The 26,115-nt window shown below is 46.9% G+C and overlaps 1 protein-coding gene across 1 annotated transcript in view; it reads right to left on the minus strand.

Moving 5' to 3' along the window:
- LOC108918456 (partitioning defective 3 homolog B-like) overlaps positions 1-26,115 on the minus strand; it is a 182,970-nt gene that overhangs the window by 42,774 nt on the left and 114,081 nt on the right. Inside the window, exons 18-20 of the mRNA XM_018725718.2 lie at positions 25,720-25,942; positions 7,951-8,052; positions 6,429-6,668 (exon numbers count right to left, since the gene is read on the minus strand). Of these exons, the coding sequence (XP_018581234.1) occupies positions 6,429-6,668; positions 7,951-8,052; positions 25,720-25,942 (565 nt within the window). The remainder of the gene's footprint in view (positions 1-6,428; positions 6,669-7,950; positions 8,053-25,719; positions 25,943-26,115) is intronic.

The raw sequence follows: 26,115 nt of genomic DNA on the forward strand, positions 1-26,115 counted from the left end.
CCCCACACGGTCGGCAAAAGGCAGGTCTGAGTCCCATTTGGGGTTCGAGTCCTATGTGGGAATCTGTAGTGGCGGTACCTCCAATCTCAGAGCATCAGTAAACAAATAAAAAGATCATCACCACTGCGTTACCCTCTCCGTGACCTCGGGGGGAGGCCCCACTCTTCGCCCTCTGCCCTCTGACATCTCCATGCCACGCAACCCTCCTCCCACCCCTGCCAGCCTGCAGCAAAGAATGGAGCGCCATTACAGAAATCCATTTCCTAATCCCACGAAACATAATTAGAGCTGCCACTTTGATGGAGCGCACACCTTGCTGTTCAAATGAATAACACTATCAGTGTTTAATTGGGATCTCGCTGAGCCACCGGCTCCACACTCCATCACGCATCGTGTCAGCTGTGGGACAACGGGCCAGCCCCACCGACCAGGTCCCGCCCACAGATCAGAGAAGACGAAGCAGTGCTGGGAACCTGCTGAACAGGCCCCGCCTCCTGACCCACCCCTGCTGTTCAAACCCCACCTCTGGAGCCCTCGCACTGGCTCCACCCCCATGCTACAGACTGTACTACAAGATCTGCCACACAGCTCCCTACCCACAGATTTGGGCCCACCTCCACCACGCATTCCGCACCGAGGGCCCCACCCCTGCCGAGCCAGAGTCAGAGTGCAACAGCTGCTTTCTTCTGTCCACCGGTTTGATGTGCAGTGGCGACGGGGCACTGGGTGGCGTTTCCACGGCAGCTTGGCATCGTGCCGCCATTGAAGCAACGCAATCATTAAAGAAGCATTTACTGGCCAGGGTGCCTGCATATCGCAGGCGTTGTGTTTCTCACACCTGCTTGGTCCAGCAGTAACGCAGTGTCCCTCCCCCTGCTCCGCCCACCGCCCCACCCTATATTGTCAGCACTACGTTTCAATGAGCACAATCCCAAGATTTTCAGAGCCTGTTTTCACCTTGCAGTAATACTTTTTATGCAGGAAGGAAAAAAAAGTTCAGGTCAGCAAATCTTAAGTACTCTGCCAATGGTGGCCACATAAATCTGCCAGGAATGACACCTTTGGACAATCGGTGCGCTTGCTCTCCCGGTCGGTGCCTCACTCTCCCCCTCTCGGGGACCCTGCTCCGCGCTCAATTTATTGTTTCATTTCAGAAATAGACTGTGAAAAAGCTATCAGTCAGGGCCGACGGCGGAGCACAGCTCCGATTTACACGCTCCGCCGTGTCACCGATATCTTTTTAAGCGCAGAGCGAGGTAGGGGAGTGCAAACATGAAGAGTCCCCCAGCGATTCCGGGAACAAATGCCTCCTCGTGCGCTTCGCAAACAAGCAAGACAGGAGTGGAGGAAGGCTGCCCCAGGAGGGCCCTGCTATTGTACCCTGGAGTGTTGTACTTCAGAACATGACTTTGCCCCAGCAAAACAGCCTGCCGTACGCATGAGGAAAAACTCTATCACTTTAAATACAAGCCTCAACAGAGACAAAACAATATTTATAGTAACATTTAAAAATGAGCCATGAAGTCCTGAATACTGAGTACTTATATCTGAATTACGATTTACAGTTTTCCTATTCTCAGAATGAACTGCTTTACTCCCTAAACTTGTCAGCGATCATCTGTTTAACTGGTCCCCCCAGAGCAGTGTGTGAGAGTGCATGCGAGAGTGTGTGTGAGTGAATACACATTCACAGCACAATGATCTCTCCACACGTGAACGCGGGGGTCCCGAGGTGTGCGTGGCGTTCTTTGTCACGTGACACATCGCCGTCATCACGTCATTCCTTAGAGGCCCCCTTGGCCACATAAAACTTAGTCTCGCAGGCCTGTCATCACACCGATGACTGATGAACATCCATGTGGTCCCAGCGGAGTACGGCCAGCTCACAGAACACCTATGGCATACGAACGTGTCCGTGCCCCAAGCTGACAATATTACAAGCAAGAAAGAGGCGAGGTCTTGCGTCAGTAGCCCCTCCCCTTCCTGCCTGCAGCCCTTCCCTTGTTCTCCCCTAATCTCCTCAAACCACGAGCTCCCAACTGGGGTGGCATTTTCTCAAATGAAATGTGACCACGGTAGACAGGCTCTTCTGACAGCCAGCCGTCCAGCCCTCTTAAATGGAAGCGACACTTCTTTTTAAATGCCATCTGCAATTGAGGAAGTAATGAAAATTATTTCAGCCAGCATAACATTATTTAGACAGGCTGTCTCAGTTTTTTTCTGCCTCTGTTTCAAAGGTTTACAGGGGTAGCGTTACCCATGCTGACGCTCTGGCTCAAACACACACACACACAGAAACACGCAAGGGCCGAAGCGATCACGTGACAGCGTTGAGGAACGGTACAACAGAGGAGGTCGGAACTGTTTATTAATCAGTGAGAAATGAGCTCTGCTTCCTCCTTCCCCTCTCCGTCTCCCTGTGTTGCTTCAGCAGCTTCACTAAAAGGGGGGCAAAAATTAAAAACAAGTCTTACAGCTCTTACCACCAAGCCATTAATGGTGATAATTATGAAATCAGCTTAAATGTTCTTAAATTCATTATCAGTTTAAGGGTTGATGCATTAGGGGTGTTAGCTCTATTTCTGAAATTTTACAGTAGAGCATAATGATGGTGCCGATTTGGTTATGACTGTATTTACTGACAGACTGGCATTCCATTGAGGGCGCACTCTGTCTTGTACCTGATGCTTCCCGGATAGACTCCGGACCACCGTAACCCTGCATCAGACAAGCAGTTGATGGGGGGAACTTACTGATTTCACAATAGCTCATATAGAACACGATTTCAAAAGTACTGATTTCAGAATACCTGTAGTATTAAAAAACTGATACCACTTTGTAGTTCCCCAAATATTCCATTTTAACCTCTACTTTATCTGACACCTTTTATGGTGGTTTACCAGTCTATACAGCAGGCTATTCTTACTGTTTCAGCTCAGGGTAGGTGCCTTGGTCAAGGGCACAACAGTGGGAAGGGGGTTTGAACCTGGGGACTTTGAGCTGTAAAAGAACAGCCTGAAACATCTTGCCTTCAGATTGGATTGTGTGAAATGTTACTGTGCTAGCTGAATAATGGTTTTGACCCAAGACAACACTGGAGTAGATTTACTCATTCAGCAGACACTTCTCCTGCAAAGCACATTGTTCAGCCACTTACAATTACCCGGGGACATGTGTCATTCTTCACTTCATTAATGTAAGAGTACAAAAACCTTAGGACACCTCCGAAAAACTTGCTTGCTTTGGTGCAGAAAGGGCATAAATGCATGTATGTCATTTAGGTACTGATCAGTTCATAATGGATCTGGTCACATGACAGCGCAAGGGAGCAGAATCTCCGAAAGGTCAACAGTCTAGTCAGACAAAAGAAGGTATCGAGCTGCATGGTAGAGTCAATAGTGTCTTTTCGAGAAACCAGAGTAACTAAATGAAGACGTCTGCTGAGACATGCACCTCAAATCGGATGTGACACATGCAATTCTGAAGCGTGATGCGTGCGAGGGACAAAAGAGAAATTCTGAATTCAGCACCATATGCACTGATGTGGCAGATGAGCTCCTTACTGCGACTGACCGCAAAGGTCTGAAATTTTCATTCCTCATTTCTCAGGAGGGCAACAGGTGGGTCAAGCTGTTGCCTCTGGACTGTAGGCTGCAGGTTCAACTCCCCCCTCCAGCTGTAATGCCCTTAACCAAGAAGTTTACCCTACCTTGCTCCAGTAAAATTTACTCCATTCTATGTAGGTACGAGACAAATGGAAGGGACTCTTGATATATTATAGAGAGCTGACCTGAAAAGTGCCCTTTGCCCACCAAACCCTCAAACCGGACCTTCGCCCCAGGAAGAAACTCATCCCCCACTGCCGAGAGCACTGACCGCACTAATACACCCCAGCGTATAAACCCTGCGTGTCACAGTGACTCAGCCAGACTGTGAGCCATAACTAAATTACCTGCACAAAGAGGCAAAACATTCTGTGAAAGAGAGAAAATGTGGAAAGAAAGAAAGGAGGGAAAAAAAGGAAAATTCAGAAGCGACGCAAGATGGGAGAATGAGAGAAATGGGCTAACAATGCGGAGAGGCACTTGAGCGCACTCATAATGAAGTCTGATGAGTCAGCTCCTAATGTCCCGCCAGCCCACCGCCACAAACAGGCGCGGACCGAGCTACACCTGGCGCGTACACGTCGAGCCCCTCCCCCCCAGCCCCCAGACCTCCATCATTACTGCAGGACAGAGAGAAAAAGGGAGAGAGACTAGGGGGAGGGGGGTGGGAAGAGGGTGGGGGAGAGAAATTGGGCAAAGATACAGCGACTCTCAAGAGGAAGCCTTTGCCACCCTGTAAAAGCTCTGGAGCGGCTGCCTGAAACACTCAATCAGGCCTGAGAGCGCCTGATTAATTAACGGGCAGAAAAGCACTCCACCGCTCGCCCCACCAACGATAAAAGCTTTTCTTTTCTCTCCGCTGATTTATATATTTATTTTCACCGCAAGACGCTCAATTGCAAAAGGATGGGGGGGGGTGTCGGTCTATGTTGGATGCACTCCATGTGAAGAGAGAAATCTTTTTCTTCCCTTTTGTAGAGCCTTGTGTTTTTTTTTCCCGCTAAGTGAAGTGTGAGCACGGCGAGGAGGAGCGCCACTCGGCTGCTTTGTTCAGGCACAGCGGTGCGGTGTGTTATATGGGCTCACCTGTACCCCGGTGCACACAGCGCGGGGGCCTGAGAGCCCCACGCACACCTCCCTCCCTTCTGCCCTGCAGCCCTTTGCGTCTCCTTTACCCTATTCTATACATGGAGGTATATGCTGTTCTTTGCGTGGTTAAACGAGAGGACTACCATGTGGCGCAGTCACATCCTGGCATCCAGGTTCACAGCATCTCGCCAGCAAATTCACTTACAGTCCTCTACCACTAACTGTCAACAGGGAAAGCAGAAAGTTTATTAATTAAACGCTAAACTTAATATCTGCTAAACACAGACGTCCTTAAATCAGTCTTTCATGCTCTGTTTACACCAAATAAATAGCCTTTCAGAAGATAAAAAGTAAAGCAAAAGTAAAAGCAGGAGATTACTAATTGTCAAGAGACATTCTTCGCCACCATAAACTGTGTTTTCTTTCTGTGCGAGGAGCCCTGTTGAGGTTGAATACACGGAAAACTCGAAAAAAGTCAAAATTGTGTTCTGGAAAGGTATAAACTGGGGAAGAGGGAGGTTTGGCGCTAAAACACGTGGTAGCTGGTTCAAATCCCATGCAGCTAACTGCTGTTATACCCTTGGGAAAGATTAAGTATTTCAGATGAACACACGAGCTAACATGCACACGTTTCACTTAATCAGGCCCGTTAATCAAACGTGGAGGCCAATGCGTGTCTCTGGGACGCGGCTAGCGGGGTGCGTGCCGGACAGGCCGTGACAAACGGCTCAGTGGGACTCTGTGCTACTCCACCAAGCCCAAAGCAGGGAAACGAACACGTGCGGATCAATAGTACAATACGTTCAGAGACACACAGCCTCCCCTGGGTACGGAGAGATCCGTGTTCAGGAGCCGACTGGGATTATAAATCAAGTGCAAACGCCAGAGTCAATGAAGCTTATCCTTCTTTGGGCTCACAACGCCTGAAATACATTCGGAAGCCAATCGCCCAGGTCCTCTTACTGGCTCTGCTCTTTAAGTGATTGGTTTAATTGTCAGTGACTGACAGGTAGCTCTACTCCTGCAAAGGGAGGGTATTTATGGTGACTAGTACACCATGCTGGACTTTCTAGGAATAGGAGCAGATCATCAACACAGCAATCACAATATGTGGGGTATATGCAAAATCATATGAACACATCACTCACACACAACCCACACACCAACCACATACACATCACCCTCATATAAAACCCACACATTAACTGGTCTTATATAAAGAAGTAACACACACACACTCGATATGTGTAACACTCACACAATCCAGCCACATAAAAACACTCATACATGCATACAAAACATAACAGTAACCCACCAAAACCACATATAAAACAGTCACACATACAGACCACACGTATAACCAGCACGGAAGAGCGCTCACACTTTCGAAGCCACACACCACAGGCACAATGTGGGTTTTTGTGAGGTCTGCTGACGCTGCTCAGTGCTGCAGGACAGCGGCTCATATGGCGTTCCTGTCATGTGCTCTACGCCGTGTCCTTCCGCATGTGACCTCAAATGGTGTGTACATGTATCGTGGTCCACATTTGAGTGTGTGTCCGTATGTTGTCCAGTAACAGGGAAAAGCGTGAGCACACATGGGCAACTTGTGTATGGGCTCAGCTGGACAGAACAGTGAAAGCAAAGTAACACACAAGAGCCCTGCTACAGAAGAGCTGGGAAGACATGTCGGCTGTGCGTGGGTGTATTTGTTTGATCAAAACTGTCTCGTACCTGTCTGCCACTGCAGGTCTCTGCTTGTTGACCAATGAGTACAGTCCATCACTGTGTTCCTCAGCTGGGGGTGGAACGGGGACTGGATGAGGGGGCGTCTTGCGTTCCCCGCTGTAGGGAGACGGCGTGATGGGCACCGGGTCCCGGAAGTTATCAATGCGAGCGTAGTTGGGATCCAGGTCATCGTCTTCCAGATTAGTCAGGATTAACCCATCTGGATCCTGAAGTGTGATCTCAGTTCTGCAACCAACAGAGTAGCTGGTGTTCACACAACTTGTCGGGGTGGCCACCCAACCTGCACTGCCTAACAGCTCACTGAAAGGACATGCAAAAAATGTAGACACCTGGAGCACGAGCAGTCTGAGCCGATTAACAAGCAGACGGTGTAGCCAACAGGAAGCCGCATGTTTGGCCTGGTTAGTTGGTTGCTACCGGGGCCGGTGACTGTTCTCACTGCACCGCGCAACAGCGATTTAACAGTGTTAGACCCTGTTTACAGCACATGTACTTGTCAGTAAGATGGGATCTTAGTCCTACTTTCTGGCAGTTTCACAGAAAGCCCTCACGGCAATTACCTTTCCTTCTCGCTATTAAAGAAATATACCCATGAGCATTATCATGGCAAGATGAGGAAATGCCACGTGGGGGGAAAATATACGGGGGAAGTCTTTGGCTCTTTGCACAGTGCCAATTACATGAAAGGCTGTGCAAATCAACCCAGAAATAATGACACAGAGCATGTTCCTCTCTGCGGACAGACTTCCTTAAATGTTGCTTTCGGTGTGCTGCGCCGAAGCTGGAGTGCGGATGCGGAGTAGGGGGTGGACTTGTGAGGGGGCAAATTGCCCTTCTTTTCAGATGAAAGCCTTTGTTCCCCAGGCATCCAAAACAAAATAAATTCCCTACAGTTCTGGGTGCTGTACTTGGATTTTAGTCATCTAACTAGGACTTCAAAAGCGCCCCAATCTGTTCCCACAAAACCGAAGACCTCCTGACAAGAACGATACAATATTTAGATTAAATCCTCATTCCTAATTGAGGCCGATGTCTCTCTCCACCGCTTGGGCTATGCGTGTCTGATTAAGAGGCGGTCCGACAGGACCCTCCAGGATCTCACCGTCTGAAACCTGGAAGGGGACAGGCGAGTGATTCATTCTGCTAAGCGCTTAATTGAGCTGTCTGGACAGTAGCAGACATGTGGAACTAGCTCTCTCAGTGGCCGGGCTAATCCAAGCCCCCCGTCTCTTCTATGGGAAAGAATTACCCCTGAGGAGTATAGGAGTATGATGGTGGTGATGGTGGGTGGGCTGCTGGTAGTTGGCGGGGTTGCCATGGCAAGGAATACACCTGCTTTCACAAGATGTCTCGGTACACAGAAAAGCCCTGATTCTGCAGTGTACAAGAGCTAAAGAACACAGGGAAGGAAGTGGATTGAACTCATGCAGTCATTCTTCCAGGATTCTGCAATGACCTGCACACACACACACACACACACACACACACACACACACACACACCTCACCTCTCTTTTTCTTCCTTGATTATGTCCAGCTGCACTTCACCCAGCTCCTCCAACTTCTGCTTTGCTTCCACCTTGTCCTTTTCCTCCTTATTTCTCCCAAACCTGAATAACAGAGGAAAGGAAGTGGAGCGAGAGAGACTGAAGCAGGGAAATCACATTGAATGGAATTTCACCCATTTTACCTATTCACAAACATCCAACCAGCTGCCATCTAACCCCCATCCATCCATCCATCCATCTTCTGTAAAAGAACCACAGTCAATGTGAAGTTTATCCCAAGAAACACAGGGTACAAAACTGAATACACCCTGGATGGGATGTCAGTCCACCACAGAGCACCCACTGAGGGCAATTTAGAGGGACCAGATAATTAATCAGAAGAGCAGATCTTTGAATTACTGGAGGAAGCGAGACAACCAAAAACCGCCTTCCATTAAACAGCTGCACACTGTGGTTCTGCTCTCGAACCAGAATCATGCTGAGTGCTGATCGAACAACCTGAGAGTAACTGCGGTGGACATAATCACTCTGTCACAACATGGCATCAGTCAAGCGACTAAGGGATCTGCTTATTCCCCCTGAACAACACACACTGTAGCGTTCCGTTCACTGCAAAATGATCAGAAGAAACACTCACAGAAAACGTCAGATCTAAAGTATTTGAGACTACGATATAATTTTTTGATAAAATTTTTTTGCCATAAATTTATAGAGAGAATAACAGAAGAAGAAGTCTTGAAACATGTTTCATAAACAATTAATGTTGCCACTATCACTATGATAAGGAATGAAAAGCAAAAAAAGAAAAATAAAACAATTACAAAAGCACTAATAAGTTCCAGACAAAGTAGCAGAGATTTCATTAGGGTTTTGAAATGAAAGTGCTCCTGCTTTATATGCAAAGAGTATTTACAACCTCTGGCCTTAATTAGACGTGAGCACAGCAATGTCTGCATTAAAGTGGCTCTGCAAAGCTGAGAGGAAGTGGTGATTAGGCCCCTGTGGGGCGGGGGCTGGGGGTGCGGTTGCAGGTCGGCATCACTCTTTGGGAAACAGCATCGTGCAACACAACGCCTGCAAGCTGAGGAGGTGATGAGACTGGCAGTTTTCCCCTGCTGACAAACACGGCAAGGTGTGCGTGCCGAGAGGCGGGGTGGCACCGACGGATGCGGATGGCGTGTCTGGCATCGGTGTCAGCTTCATTGCTTTTGAGGTGGGAGGCAAGAAGAATGATACTCTGCGTGAAAAACATGAGCAAACAGAGCCCGCGTTCTCAAAACTTGGCCTCTGCCTCCAAAGGCCGTGTGAAAGGTGCACTGAGTAACTGCCGACACGCTCTGGTCAGGAGGGGTGAGTGACAACGTGGACAGAGAGACAGAGACAAAATGACGTGCAGACAGAAACCCTCTCATGCCCCCTACAAATACCAATTTACCACTTTATCAACAAACCACAGACCAACAAGTAGTTTAAAGGTTCGAGCTCTCACTTTGCACACTTTGAATCCTGCTCCTGCTGTAGTACCCTTGAACAAGGTACTTACCCTGCATTGCCCCAGTTACATCACTCAGCTGTATAAATGGATAAAGAACTATATTAGTAGCTTAGTGTACAAATCTAAGATTGTCACTCACTTTGAAGAAAGCTAAATGAAACAACAATATTAATGATAAATTGATAGTTTAATTATAAACTGATAAATTGATATAATAAGGGGATATTTGGAATTCAGATTATTCACCCACATTAATTGTGAGGTCAAGAATTGTTCCCCACTGGGAATCAACTCGGTCAGCTCATTTTCTTTATTTTTTTTTTTTTTTTTTACAAGCCTAGTCTCCTGACCTGTAAACAAGAGGCTGCTCTGGCCCCGTGAGCCACGCTCAATGGGCACCGGACGAGCCATTGGTTTATGACAGTTTGTTGGTTCTATCATCCTTATCACTGTGCATGGCAGAAGAAATTGTGTTGTACTGTGGGAGTATCAGATTTTTGGGTACAGTCCTTTTCTCTGATTTCTGTAGGTAAACCGCACAAGTAATCTGATATGTGGAGTAGACAGCAGAAGGCAGTAGGACAATTGTCTGATGCCCTGAAAACGGTAAAACAGCATGAGTCGTTTCCCTCTTGGGGCTGACCTTGATAGGTTAAAGTGACACGCTACCATTGTTGTCTTTATTCATCAACAACTGAGACACCTGGCTGTTAGCAGCCTTTCTGAATGCTGCCACACCTGGCTGCCGAGAATCCGATGCGCCCCAAGGGTCGTACTGACTCTGATACCTCTCCGAATCGTTGAAGGTGCAGCAGCAAAATGGCCGACCAGCCAACCTCGAGCCTCAAATTCAGATCTGGCTGCAAGAGTTCATTTGTACGGCATAAGGAAATTTGGCACGGAGTGACACCCAGTGCTGTGTCTCCTCTCCTCCCTGACACCCCGAGCCTCGATTCCCAGCCCTCGCATAACCTAATTACTGTATTTATCTCATTAAACCGGAGCCATTTCATAGCGCGCTTGGCATGCAAACATCGCAACCTCCATTTCAGCTTTCTCATTATGGTGCTGGCATGGCGACCTGAATGTCAACTCACCCCTGAGAAGGAGCACACAACATGCTGGAGCTGCACTTTGTATGCAACAAAAAGACACAATAAATGATATCAATAAAAGCGTATAAAGAGTGCATAATGCTGATATAGGCTAGAACCCTTTTTTGCAGTTCGGTGAGGGGCATTCAAACTGCATTTCACATGTGCTCAGTAGATTCCTCTCATCTTTAATAAGCGGTTGGCAGACACTCATATTTCCCATAGTTTCAAAGGGAAGCTGCCGAGAGGACGACCTAATGCACATTAAACGCAGACCCGCTGACATACCCTTCAGTCCAATTAAATCACGACTTCGACAAACCGGCACTCTTTCAAACAGTCCTTCTGATACTAAACTGAGGGAAAAAATAATAACGTGAACAAAGACTGAAGGATCCTAAAAAAAGCAAATCAAAGCAAATTAAAAAATAAAGAGAAAAGACCGTTATTAAGCTGTCAAAGACCAGAAGCTGGGATTGTGAGTCTGTTGTACCTGCAAAGGGTTTCAAACCACTTTCCACACTGTGCCAATTAAAACAGGGCAAATTTGGGGAATGGTGCAAAACAGAGGAGTTTGTGAGGACTTCGCTGACTGGGGGTGGTGGGATAAATTCAGCCAGACTAGGGTTTTACTACACCACAGGGTAAACACTGGTTGCATTTCATTACAGTGTATCCCAGTGTGTAATGGGTTTAGGGTAACATCCTAATCCAGAGAGTCAGAACAGCTCATCCCATCTCCAGCAGTGTTCATCCCAGTTAAAAAGGCAGCATTTACCATAACAGTGATCTCGCTTGTTTCCATATATTAAATCACATCCTGTCACCTTGAATGAGTATTAGCGGGGTAAATGACAGCAGTCACTTTCCCTATCTGGAAATTTGTCATTAATGAAAGCTGACATCTATATTCGAAAATCTAGCTTTCATTCTGTCCCCTTCGGGCCTACAAACTTCGGTGAAGGTGATCTGGACCCCTCTCCAAATGATTTCTCTAAGACAAGAGACACTTGCAGAATCCCTACACACATGCAGGCCTCATCAAGCTGTGAGAGGGAGGTGGAAGGAGGTTGTCATCAAGAAGGGAATCTGCCTTGTTGTACTGCTTGTCGTACCATTTTCAGATCATTTTCTGTTCCATGCTTCACTGTAAAAGCCTCACAGACAGACACCACTACCCCCACACACAGACAGATGGTTCAAGATGTGCAGGGTGAAGTGCTTGCGGTACAGACATCCTACCTCCTTGTGCTGCAGCTCTGACCAACTCTATCAAAGCCCGGGTCCAGCTCCTCTCTTCTCCAGAATGGCCCCACCCCAGCTCCTCCCATCCCTATGATGGCCCCACCCATCCCTTCCCACCTCCACAATAACTCCACCCAGTTCCATCCCAACTCCACCCCAGCTCCACCCCAGCTCACCCTGCATCATACCAGCTGCGCACCAGCTGGTTGTTTGAAGGTTATTTTAGATTGCTCTCTGACTTCCGGCTATTCAAATTTTTTCAGGCCAAAAGGGCAGTCAGGGGTGGGGAACAAAGTGACCTTAAGGAGTACTAATGAAGTTTCAGCAGACTAAAAAGTATGTAATGATCATGTCCCGGAGCCTGCTGCCTCCCTTCAGTGTTGTGGAAGACAGAGTTTTGGTAGTTGTCACATTAAATGCAGGGTGATGCATATCACAGTACAGTCATCTGCTTGGGAAAATGGGCAGGGCCAGTCACATCTTTGTAAAAGTGTGTCCCATTCTATTTTACACTCAGGGGCTGGGAGAACGGCTGCTGGTTGAAAATAATTACAATTCCCTGTGGCTTCCCCATTTCTATGGAAGGCACTGGAAATGCCTGGAGGACACAAGAGAGAGGAAAAGAGAGCCAAAGAAAGAGAGAGAGGGAGAAAAAGAAAGACGGCAGAGCTTTGTGAAACTGGTCTGTGATGCCAAAGGGCCACATACCAACAAGAATTTGACTGTTCATCGAGGGTGGCATCAAGTTAGGAGACTGAAGAGACCAAATAAACAGCAAGTTAGCAGCTGGCCATGATGAGCTAATCTAGCCCAGCTGTGGTAACTGAGGAGAATGGGCTGGCGAGTGGAATCCAATGGCCGCCTCTTAGCCTTGCCCCACACAACATCACGTCAGTAGGTCTGCTTGTCTAATTCATTCCACAGAGCTGTTCTACTCCATAGCACCTCAACTCATACTCTCAAAATGACAACTTAATTTAACCCTTGGGCTGTGTTCCGGTCAAAATTGACCCATTTACAACTTGTCCCAGTCATAAGTATGGTTTCTTTTATCTTGCCTTAAGGCTTCATGGCATCTTCCATGCTAGGCATCTGAATACATAAATTTAATGCTCAACAGTTTCACTGAATTTTGCATGCTTTATTACAGTCTCGTACATCTGTAGTGTGTTTGGTCAGAATGAATGCGTGAGTCGTATCATTGCAGGCCTTTAAAGGAGGTCTATAGACTTCAAAACTTAAACTATAGAATTTAGTAATGGCTAGAAATTAAGTTAGTTAAAAGGAGAGAACAGTATAAAGTGATAACTTGGTTAATTATTGCTTTACAGAAGGGCTGCCAAATTTTGGATGGGAACACCAAAAATAGAAAGCGGTCCTTAACAAGGGTTATGGAAAAGTACAAGCCCAGAAAGTGTTGTCAGCTAAATAATTCTTTCTGCTTTATTAGTAGTGACTTAAAGCGCACCTTGAAAGCTCTGTGTGTGAAGACCGTGCTTTCACCGATGTGGCCCAGAGCAGCTAGCACAGGAGTGTTAAAAAGGCTCATCTTATTATGTCTCCAGTATGAAAATCTATGTACCACTTGAACAGATGGATCAGCGCTAGAGCCACACAAAGACACCAACTCTCACAGCGGATCACACATATACCAGAACACATACAAGAACGTGCACTCAGACAGTCACACGCAAACATACAGTTTTCACAGGTTCCATAGTGTGTTTGAAGAAAAGGAAAAACTGCTGAAGAAAGTGTGCCTGACTGGAGAGAAGGATGCAAAGACAAAGAAAAGGCAACGCTCCAGGGAGAGCAACATAGTGTCTGAAATAAGTAGCTTAGGAATATAAGCAACAGCAGGGCTTCGGGAGTGAGGCGTGAGAAGTTAAACCTCTTCACACAGAACGCTACCCTAATAATTAGATTACTCCGTATTTTTATCTGGGTCCTGATTGGCTGTGGGGCTTCGAGCAGAATGGCGGTCCTGTTTCCCATCTGCCCTCTGCTGTGGGGGTGGGGGGTGTTGGTAACAGCAGGGCTGTCAATCACCACATCAGTATCCAATTGCAGGACACAACCAGATTTTGCCTGGTCAACATGAAGAGCAGCGTGGCTGTAAAGCTGGAGGAACCCACACTGATCTCTCGCCACTGTCTTCAGGGCAACAGAGTGTTCATATGGAAGCAGAGACGAGAGAATTTTGCTGCCCTGCCAGAACTGAAGAAATGAAAAAATAAGGAAGACGTGGTGTAGAAAGTCACGCACAGCTGCCCCTCGAAGCAGAAGAGAAAGTAAGTGATAGCAGAACCCCGAACTGCACTGCTTTGGAACGGGTCACTGCGGGTCTCTTATCTCTTACACAAACACAGCCATAAAAAAGGCCAGACTTGGCTCACACACACAAACACACACAGAGTCTCGCGGCAGGGTGGCCCTTGAGCCTCGAAGGGCTGCAAACACACACTAAGGGCCAACATGAGTGGCATGTCTGACAGTGTTGACTAGTGTAACAAAGGGCTCAATTGAATACACTCCGGTGGTAGTAAGCGCCGCCCATCTCTGCCTCGGCCTGTAATTACTACATAATGAGCCTTTCTTTTCTTCTGGGTTTAATTAAATTTAGCTAGGCTCTTTACTCCTTCACATCACCCAGCCAGAAAAAAGCAGTATATGCTTAATCGCTCTGCACATGCATCTCAGTCAGAATCAACCACTAAAGACAATGGGAAACAATTATACCCACTCTTAGGCAAAAATAAAATTGACTCATTACTCTTTGTTTAGCATTATGCCTACTGCTGACAAATACAACTGCACGACCCCTCCCCAAGTCTGAAACAGACACGCAGGCACATTATTTACATCAAAGAACTGAGTTCTTACTGAGTTCTACCAAAGCTGAAGTTAACAAGCCCAAATTGAGGCCAGCGTGGTCCACGGGGACGGAGCAGCCGAGCGAAGCTCACATGGAAAACTGCTGCCACTCAGAGGTACCAGGACACCTACTAAACCCCCAGCAGAAATAACTGTGAAAGGGGGATAAGCCCCCAGGACAAAGGAGAAACAACAAAGACTCTTTCATATTCTAGGCCTTGACCTGGATAATATCGAACAATGTGGACGCCATTATTTGTAAAAATCAGCAGCAGGAACGTAAGCACCATGAGTCTGTCCACTGATCAGTAACACATCAATCAAGTTTGCAGACCGCGATATGCCTGAGACACAACAATGGAGCGACAAGGGAAACATGTATCACCCAAATGGGGTAGTTGGACCCTGCAATCCATTTAAATTGCTCATTTCCCTTCTCTGGTGCTCTTTGTGCTTTGACATCAGGACAGGGACCTTTCACTGGCTGACCCATCTACACACATCTGCATCTCTTGTAAAGGTCTTCTAAAGGGAAATGACACTTGATCTGTCTCCCATTGTTTGTGGTGGTCAATAAACAGGTGGCAAATACTGTGTCCACCCTCAGGTGTGCTGGCCAGGAGGTGGAGGGTGAGAACCCTTCCTTGGAACAGAAACCTCTATTGTCCAGTGCTCCACCCTCCGACGTGAAGTAGAATTATTGACGCGTGTTTCCACGGTGCCAGAGAAAGCAGAGCAGGTGGCTATGACCCAGGACCCATCCAACCCCCACCACAGAGGAAGCCAGGGTGCGTAACCCACACCACTGAAAGCCATATTAGAACCCCAGGCACCAGAAAAGGATGGCAGCCCACTGCCTCCACTGACCTCCCCCAGTCCTTAACCTTTCCGATGAGGCCTCTTTTCCGTAAGACTCCTTAAGGGAGCAGACACCATAATGGCAGAGGAAGCCAATCAATCACTCTTTTCTTGATGACGGTCATTTGGGCCATAATTAAGGTCTGGCGCCTTCTTCAGCCTGGAGTTCAGACTTACCCTTTCATCTCCTGTGTCTAAGCTGCAACTCTGCAAGCACATGCAACACTACTGTATGGATGGACCAGCTTTCTCTCACAGTCGCTGTACCTTTACAGTAGATAACCATCTTCTGTAGGAGGTGATAGTGTAGAGGTTATGGAAAGAACAGGCCCTGCTATTATTACTTGTAAGTAAGTACTTAACAGAAATTGTGCTCTAGCTGTGTCAATGCCTTGAACTCTAAGTGCCTTTGGATGTAACTTGTGATTAAATGATAACATTTACATGATACTATTCTCCAAAGTAACCTAAAATGTTCTGCTATGACTATTTACCAATTTATATAACTGGGTAGTTTTTACTGGAGCAATTTAGGATAAGTACCTTGCTTAAGGGCACTACGACAGTAGGTGAGATTCAAACCAATAACCATTAAATCCGAAGACAGCAACTCTGGACTCTACACAGCCCATACTGTATAAGAGGTGCGATACTGAGGTACTTCAACTCAACAATTTTACAAAGACAAAAAAAAGCCAAATCTCATGTCTTGGTATCTTTCCATATATTTTCCAGTTCCCAGAAGCTCAACTGTTACACTTCCAGTGAACTGGGGGATGCTGATCTCCACCTGCAAGCATTTTGAAAGCCTATTGCTACGGCATGGGTAGAACAGCCCTGTGTGCCCCAATGCTGCCTTGTTTATTGAGGACAGACACAAGGTCCTGCAAAATTTTCACCGGTTTGAGGAACCTGGTTGGTCTAGAACAATCCACAGAATATTACTGATCCAGTTTAAACAGTTTCACACTGTGCATGACTGATTAGGATGGAGATGTGTGTTGAAGCTCATGTACTGTTGGATAGGTTGAGTGCCATCTTGGCAACCACTTGGGGTATGCAAGTGGTCCACCGCTGCCTTCTTCTGCACATGTCTTTGGGATGTGGGAGGGAATCCATATGAACACTGGAAGAACAGGGACACTCTGGTTTTGAACCCAGATCCAAAGCACAGCCCAGTAGATGTGAGGCACCAGAGCTGCCTCTTTGCCACCATGCCACTATTACATTGCCTGGCTTGTAAAGTCATCGGGATGAAGGTTTGTGCTACCCCAGAGCACTGTACTACACTGCGTTGCAATCTACAAATATAATGTTAAACACACTAGGGTATTTAACAGTGTATCACTCTCACTGGGAAGAGCAGCCATGGCTCAGCAGAGGGGAGCAAGAGTATGAAACATGCCCCAAATATGCCACGTGACACCACCCTCCCCATGACACCATGCATCCTTTCTGCATAGATTAGCAGAATTTCACCCCATCAACAGATATTTGCTGATCGCACCTCGTCCGATGCGCGACGACTGCCAGGCACGTCTGTGGAGGTCGTTTTGACAGCGCTGCTAATTATGCATTGCAACGGTGTCGCAAGTGTTGAGCGCATGTGGAAGACAATCTCGTATCGGGATGAATGCTACCAACTGGCACCATTACTGCACATTAACAAGGTGCTGATCCACTGCGTTTGCCTGGGGGTTTGTGGGAGTGAGAGGGGACAGGGAAGTGGCTAAGAAGCTAGGAGACATCTGCAGATAACTGGTGATGTTCTGAGAGGGTACAGGACGGCAATACGTAGCTGGCTTCTGCGATGGACGTGTGAGACATGCACAGGTCCTAGGACACTGCTGGTAGCAAAACCTGTGCTCATGGCAGCCTGTACTAACAGCAGCCTTCGTCTGCATACGGCTGTGCCACCAGGAGACTGTGCTGAAAGCGGCCTGTTTGGTGGCCGTTCCACGTGGACGGCATCCAGCCAGCCTAATGCTGTCTGAGAGCCGCTTATTCGTACAGTCGGTTAACAGCCCTTGCAGCTAAAAAGTCAGTACAATAGCTCCTGAATTACAATATCACACTGTGTGAGGCTCGACTGCGGCACAGACCCTCACAAGCCATAGCTTACAAATGACCATCACTAAGAGCCCAGTGGAGGGAGAGAGAGAGAGAGAGAGCGAGAGAGAGAGAGAGAGCCACCACGTCCCACCCACTTTTATCAGCTTATAAATATGTATGAACAGGCTATTCTCCTCCTTTGAATCGGAGACACTTTTTACTCCCTGACACTTGATTGACGGAGCATATCGGCACAAATAAATGCACAAATCATTTTAGGAACCTGTCCGATTCATGGAGGAGGGAGGAAAGAAGTAATTTATTTCCCTTTGGCCGCCTTACGCCTGAACGCGGAGACACCGATAATGTAACCCGGTCTGGGCTAGCGATGACGAGAAATGAATTTCCCTTTTTACTTGCCTCAGAAAAAACTAATATAATATATACTGTATTTTGGATGTTCCATTTGGATTTTACGTGAAATGGGCAAAGGGCTTTAGATATAACTCTAATATTATAAAATGTTGTGTACAATAAAAAATGTATATATACATACAGTATGTGTGTGTGTATATATATCTATGTGCAAATTTAGCAGATTTCTTTGGATATATAATAAAAAGCATGGATTTATTTCAAAGAACTCATGAGGAAAACATGGCTACTAAGAGATTGCTCTATTAATTCCTTCACTGGTTATGCTGCCATTTTTGTGATGGCCATAGGCGTTAATATTAATTTGTTTTTCACATCTTTTTTAATTTTTCTGTGCTTATGTGTCTCTACATGCCAAAGGCTGTGTTGGCAAGACTGTAGTGATGACATGCTGATGGCAACACACTATTAGTAAATTTGACCTGAAATTGACGAAGCTAAGTTGGACGCATCCTGTAGGCTTTACCACTATGAAAATTGCTGGAAAATTAAGATGTAAAAACACAAATATGTACAATAAACTACAGCCTCACCTTAAAATACTGGCAGTAATAATACTATTTCACAGTTTTATCAAAAATAAGTGCTTTTTTGTTATTGTAAAATGAACTACTTATAACTATCTTGGGCCAGCCTACTTTATGGCCAGCAGATGAACACTTTACACACTCATGGTACCTGGGAGTTCAGATGATACTTACTGCTTCCAGAATTCGTGGCTTTTTCAAACTTGACCATTGTGAGCACACAGTGCTGTAGTCAAAGCAGTTCATGAACATTTCAGGACATGCGCTAATCCACTTCATAACATGCGCACGCACGCTAAGAGCTTACTGAAACCACATATAGAAAGACAAGCCAACTGTAATGAGCTCCTAATGCAGAAGAATGCTGTACATGCAAAGTTCATGAGATCTCCTTTCCAGGTCAGGAGAGAAGGGAGGAGTTTAAAAGAGCAATGATTACCTGAGGGTAAGAAGAACCGCGAAAACAGTCAAACTACAACTTCTATTTATGTGTACAAAAATGCTTTCCCTCACAGGTTGCGATCATAATCTCAATTGACTTTTCAGGAGAAAACATAGAAGCTAGACAAACATTTCATGTAGAGGATCTCCATCCATCCATCCATCCATCCACCCACCCATGACTTGTCCAGAGCTTGGTCCAAACTGGTCCACAGCCAATCCTATAAATATACAACATGAGGCAGGGTACACACTGAATGTGATCCCAGTCTTTTACAGGGCAGTTACACACAATTATTCACTTACACATACATACACTGAGGGCATTTTAGAGCCACCATCTGAAACATATCTTTGCACTGTGGGTTGAAACATACAAAGGAGCAGGTAGCATAACAGTTAAAGCTGCTGCCTCTGATCTCAGGTTTGAATGTCACCTCCTTCTGCACAACCCCTGAGAAAGGTATTTACTCTCAATTGCTCCAGGTACAATTGCTCAGCTGTATAAATAGGTAAATTACACCGTAAGTCACTTTGGGGAAATTAATTAAATGTCGATGTACGTAGAGAGAACCTCCTAACTCCTCACAGACTGAGCTGAATTCAAACCCATGCATGAATCCAAAATCCTAAAAATATCCTAAAAATCCTAAAAAAAAATCCCCTCAGACTTCCCACTGTGCCATGCTGCTGCAGTCCAACATCAGCCATCTTCACCAGTGTGAGAGAACCACAGGGTACTATGATCACATTGATTAAGTCTGGAGCTCACACACTTGTACCTTCCTACTTAATCCTGTAAGCAACCATAGCAGGAGCAGGAGGAATATTTGCAAATGTACTCCAAGCCTCCTGGCACTCTCTCCCTCTTTCTCTAAAGGACTTTGGGCTCTCCAACATCTAGTGACTTCCAAGCACGTTACAACCAGTCCACTGTTTGTGTCTGCCCCACCCCCAACTCCTTATGAAGCCAATTGATCATGCTACAAGTTTGCGTCCACCCCACCTCCACCGCCTATGGCAGCAGAATGAGAGGAATGCATAACCGAGTGAACAACAGGAAACTAATCTGTCCTTTGCACTGGTTACTGCATCCTCGCCCGGGGGAACCTTACAGCAGAAAACAGCAGCAGGGCAGGACAGAGCACTTCTGTGCATGCTGTCATAATGCAGAGGCATGGAATGACTGGTCGTGGAGAAATGACGCTCCTGGAGGAGTTGAGGTCCACACAAAACACCACAGCTGCCTTGTAACAGCAGTAGTTGTTAAACACACACATACACAGAGCCACACACTCACAAAGTGAGAATACTTCAAACTGAAAGCATGCACTGATTCATACAGGGGCAACGGAAACATGCATGCAGTCAACAATATTGTGACAGAAATCCAATTTGGAGTCAACAGTGATGGATGTCACACCCACAGTCTGAACAGAAGCATCTTCCCCTGCCCTCAGCTCTGCAGAACTTTACACATTAGTGCTTAGTGGGAGGATGCAGACAGCGGCTGTGCCGCGTGGCGCTCTGATCCGTTCCCATCGCCCGCTGCCGAGGGATGGGCTCCAGATCGCAGCAGTGCTGCATCGCTAATGGGCTTGGGTTCGTGCCGGCTTTGCAGAGCGTGGCTCCGGACCTCAGAGAGGACAACCCGGAATATCCGCAAACAACGAATCGGCGCCGTCACTTTCATGTCTATAAATCCGTAGCTAAATGGCCGTGGACTAATGAAATAAAGCCCTTCCTCTGCTGTCCTTGCCTGACAGGGCCTTAGAGCTAATTGAAGGGTATAACAATGTTCAACTGTGCTGCTTACGGAGGGCGGAGGGGGGCGGGTGAGCCGGGACGTCAGGAAACCACGGAGCTTTATTTACCAAGGAGTCGACAGCTCTGAAGTTTGCAGGGATGAAGGGAGCAGAGGGAGGAGAGGCGGCTAATGCATCATAAACACTTTTCCACGCAAACATGTCAGCGGCGCACGCCGTCCTGGCGGGGCTGCTTGATTCCAGCACTGTGGAACAAAGGCAGGCTGCTGACAACGACTCCTTCCACGAAGAGTCACGTCGCTCCCAGATGATGCGCGGAAAAAGGCACTTTCGGCTCGTTGAGGTGCTGTGTTACTTGTTAGCCACCTCCCCACAATTCCTGGACCCCTGGACCAAATAGACAAGCGTCTACGGCTCTACTCTATGGGAGGAGATGGGGAGCTGCACTGCTGGTCCCCAGGGGGGTCGATGTCAATGAGAGCTCATCCCAAGGGTACCTGGTCGAGCATTAAGCGGGATGGCGCACAGAGAAGATCCTCCATCACAAGCCGTCTCCATGACAGCAGGAAGCTGGGCACTGAAAGAGAATATTTAAACAGCACCATCTGTAGCGCATCCTCAGGGCTCCGTTTAGAGCCTATTAGCGGACAGATGTGGGGGCTGGAGATGTGCCCCTCCCACCATTACAGGCAGGTCTTCTTCCATGCTAGTCAACCCACAACCCTGTGGAGAGGATTCACTGCCCCTCCTTTTGACTTCAATGTCTATGTTGGTTTTTACAACTGCGAGGAGCCTTTGCAGCCCTCCACAGGTGTAACTCAATGCTTTCCAGTGGTCCTAACAAGGTTCTGGGAAAGTACAGATGTTGAAATGGCAAAAAAAAAAAAAACAACATCTGCATCCAGGAGGATTGGGCTCCTTAGGCTTCTCTCTACTACCTCCTCAAACTTGTTTCAACATAAACTGATCACTCACTAGGGCACAAAGTAGTCTCATCAGCCTGCTTGGGAACCGGGGGTTAGATGCCTTCATCTAGTAGAGAGCACATAGTGCAGGGCAGTAATCCACAGGGCAATATCTTGTGTCACTGTGATATGGAAGTGTGGATGTGTGTGACTGGGGGTATAACTGCAAGCTGTTGATAAAGAGGGCTAAGAGTAAAAAACAGGGTAGTGTAATGCCAAATAGGTGTAATGGACTAACAGAAAAGCATATTTGTAACATGAGGGTTCAACGTAGCGATAGAAGAATCCCCTAGAACCCCTGCTATGTGTCTTTCTGGGGCTCAGTAGAGTTATCTTGGAAATACACTTGTCTTTCTGTTAATGGGAGACCTACTTTTCGGTACATATATAGAAGAGGGAGAATCTGTTTGTTTGGTTGAATTGTGATACCCAGATAATTCTGGAACTCTGTTCAACTCAGCATGCATGCCTTGAAAGGCTAGTGAAGGAGAAGCAGCAATGAAGAAGGAGCAATGAATGATCTGGGAAGGTGCAGTGGGAATATTGTTAGAAGCTAGTGAAGGCCTGGTAAGGGATTAGTAAGAAATCAGAAGATTGAATAGTGAGACTGACCAGTTGGAGACCACTGAGGCACAGCTGGTAGAGTAGTGGTTAGAGCTGCTCCCTTTAGACCCAAAGGTTGCAAGTTTGATTTCCGGCTATAGTACCCTAAAATTGCTCCAGTAAAGTTGCCCAGCTGTATAAGTGGGTAAATGATTGTAAGTAGCTTAACATTGCAAGTCGCTTCTGAGAAAAGCATCGACTAGATGAATAAATGTAAATAAGAAAGTGAGAGCTGCAGGACGCCAGTGAGCAACTTGCAAGAGATCAGGGGAAGGTCAGCAGTCAGAAAAGCTGACCAGAGGATGACCTCCAACAACGGCGCCAGCTGCTCTGCCAGTACTTGTTGCAGGGTGACTGAAAGAATGAATCTACCAGCCAAGCCTCTCATTAGACAGAGACAATCGTTTGTTTTGATATCCTAAATAGCGTTCCAGTCCATGCACGTGAAGCTCATAGCAAACCCTCGGCAAACGTCGGAATCCGAGCACTTCCAAAGAAAAGCTCCGACACTCAAACAAAAGAGCATTAACCACCTTAAAAGGAAAAAATCTAATCTGTTATGCTTCAATATTACACATACATTTTTTCCCAATAGAAGTCATAGTCACATGCTTTTAATATGAGTTTTTTTGTTGAAGACAGAAAGGCTCCATTGAAGAGCTAAAATTATTCAGTTAGACTAAATTAAGGTTACACATTACAAAATCAATGCTTCACGACTCTTGGAGAGAAAAAACAGCAAATGTACTTTTAAACGTATAAACAACGGTCCTTTGACGGATCTTCAAACATTTTGCTGTTTCATTAAGGAATGTTTTTCAGTTCCAGCTTTCAGTTTGGCTATGAATTCAATTATATCACAGTAATGATAATGAGATAAAATGTCACTGACTACAAATAACTCGTTTATTATGGTTATAGTGCAAAAAGTTGGGCAAAAAAAAACTGCATATCAACCTGAGTTTGACAAAAGCAAAAATGCAAAGCAAGGAAACAGTTGTAATTATGGAGCAAAGACTCAGTGTGTATTGGACATATCACCCTGGATGTTTATATCCTGGATGTATGAGAGAGAGAAAGGGAAAAATCTGGCAAAAATTCCCTCCTCTCCATCTGTTTGGAAGATGTAAAAGATCCTAATGGGACCAATCCAGCACCTGGGGCCTCAGTATCACATGCTGTGCAGGACGGTGGTGGCTGTCAATGGAACCACCGCCACCCCCTGCACTCCCACCATTGTGCTGCCATCAGCCACCACAGCGTTCATTCTGCTGCTTCTGCCACATGCAGGCCCACTGCAAGAGCTAAGTGCTTCACACCTTTTTAGAACAACGACATGCTGTGTGACATCTGTGCTTAGAGGTGGTGGGTTGGCTTGGGGTGGTGGGGGACCTTGTTGGATAAAGCCATTCTGTTTGTACCTACAGCTTTTGGTCCCCCTTACTGCCAGACTGCAGGTGCCTTTGTACCATCTGAGCCGCAATCCTCACTGTTACTGGAGATAAAGCACTAAGAGGACCTGTCAGACTGCCATTCCCTACACGGCCACAGGGGCGGCGACTCACTGACAGCCTCTCCTAAGTAGGCAATGTGTACCGCTTGCAGAATGTACACACTCCTGCTAATAGCGGAAAGTGAGCCACTTGCAAAATCAACAGTCTACTGCTAACTGCTTATCCACACCATCTCCTGTTGACAGAACAATTGTGCAGCTAACAGAAAGAGGGATGCGTACTCTTCGCAGGACCATCTGTGCTGTCTGCTAACAAATACATGTTCATTGCTAACAGGACAATCATTAGACCTGGGGCTCAGCGTAAGGCACGATGTTTTAGCACACTGCCACAATCACACATTGCCATAACTGCTACATAACAGATGGAAGTAGGCGGGGCGTCAGTGTGGCTCCGCCCACGATCCGCTGTTCAGCTTTTCACACACATCGCAGGTAACTCTAATGGCGGAAACTTTGAATAATTGTGCGTTAATTTCTGTCCTGCAGCACACTGGACGTGTACAGTAGCTCCGGGCTGCACGCGCACATCGTCCTCCTGCTCACAGTACAGGAGCGAAGAGAAGTTTCTGGCTCTGTCACATGCTCAGTCAGCAGTGGGCGCTAACGCACAAAGCGATCTCTTAGCAACACGAGTGGCGGCTTGTCACCGCCAGAGAAAGGAAACGTCAATTTCTCCTCAGGCTACTTATTAATGTAATAAGCAATCAGCGCGAATCACAGTCAGCCCGGACCCTGGCCCCCTCCCTAATCCGCAATGCGCCCGTCTCGCTGTAATTACAGCGCCAACAAAAATGAGGAGTTTTCAATAACCTCTGCATCAGTCACCCCACCCAACCAGCGACAGTTATGGCCTGGAAAAAATGCTTATCTCCACAGAACAACAGTGCTCATCACAATGGTTGCTCAGCCTGCGGTGGGGGTGAGTGGGGAGAGCCTCTGAGAGCCCCGGCCAATGGCGAAGCACGGTGTGCTTTCGGGCCGACCCGGCTGCAGCGTGACTGAACAGGATTAACCATCCCAGTGAGCTTCGCAGCAGTCTGGGCCGGCTGGTCCAGTTCGTGGAAGTTTCACCTTCAGGAGGACGGGGGGCTCCAGTGCGGGCTGCCAAACGACGGGTGTGGCTGTGGCCCAGCACTGTGGCTGGAGAGCAGCTGTCAGAAAGCCAAGCTGAGCAATCAAGGCTTCCCTGCTGAAGGACAAACGCACAGCTTACCACACATTCTGACAACACATCCAGGGGTGGGCAAGTTAAAGAGGAGCTTTAGTCATGCCGTTTGATGTCTAACAAAAACACTCGCAAGATGGTTTTGAAGCGTTGGTTCAAGTCCTCCCTGCTGCTGTTGAAAACTGGGGCTGACATTGCGAGATGAAGGGTGTTCTTATATGTGTATTAAAACTGTATAGTTCATAGGAGGAGTCAAGGCAGTGGATGGATTTCATGGCTGCTTCAGGATTGTGGGGTTTCTTGGTAATGGAAAAGTTTGCTCTACAGGATGGTTAACCACAAGATAAACATGTCTGTCTGTCCAGGATTAATGTGGTCCATCATCCAGGGTAGGCACCAGGGCTGTAGAGCTGAATGGCAGCCTGTCTGCGATGACCCAAGAGGACCACAGCAGTATACTACATCACACTGTATCACCTCTGAACCCAACAGATGTCTTCTACTGACTTCTCAGAGCACAGCTGAATTTTTAACCAAGAAACAGAGGGAACTGCCCTATCTTACGTATTTTGTGTTATCCTTTTCTGCTCCTCACCAACTCCCAGCCTATTGAAACTCTCCGTTTTATACCAGCTATTACCCAACTTCACCTCTCAACAGAACCATACTATCCAAAGGCTTCCACTGAAACAATCCATCAACTTTTCCGCATTTTCTAAGGTTACTATCATACCTGAGCAATCGAAACCCCTTTTTTTTTGCCTTCTTGTCCTGCTCCTTTCCATCTCTCATCTTCTTTTCATCACCGTCCTTCCCTTTGCCTTTAGACTTGTCTTTCTTTTTGCCTTTGAGCTTTTTCTTCTTGTCCTTTGTGATGTGCTCCATGTCTCCAACCCTCTGCCTGGATGAGCTGCTGGCAGGCGTTTCCTGGTCGGAGCTCTGGTCAGACAGGTTGTCTGCAAGGAAGCACCAAAACATCATGAGAACATCGTCATCATTCTCACACACAGATGAATATGAACACTGCAACAGCCTGGAACACACAGTGAAGCTACTGTTACTTGGTGCATTTCCAAAGGATACAACTGAAGCACATATTCTTCAGTGTTCCCAGGCTTAGAATGTAAAA

Source organism: Scleropages formosus, chromosome 14 (genome assembly GCF_900964775.1).
Source record: "Scleropages formosus chromosome 14, fSclFor1.1, whole genome shotgun sequence".
Lineage (NCBI taxonomy): Eukaryota > Metazoa > Chordata > Actinopteri > Osteoglossiformes > Osteoglossidae > Scleropages > Scleropages formosus.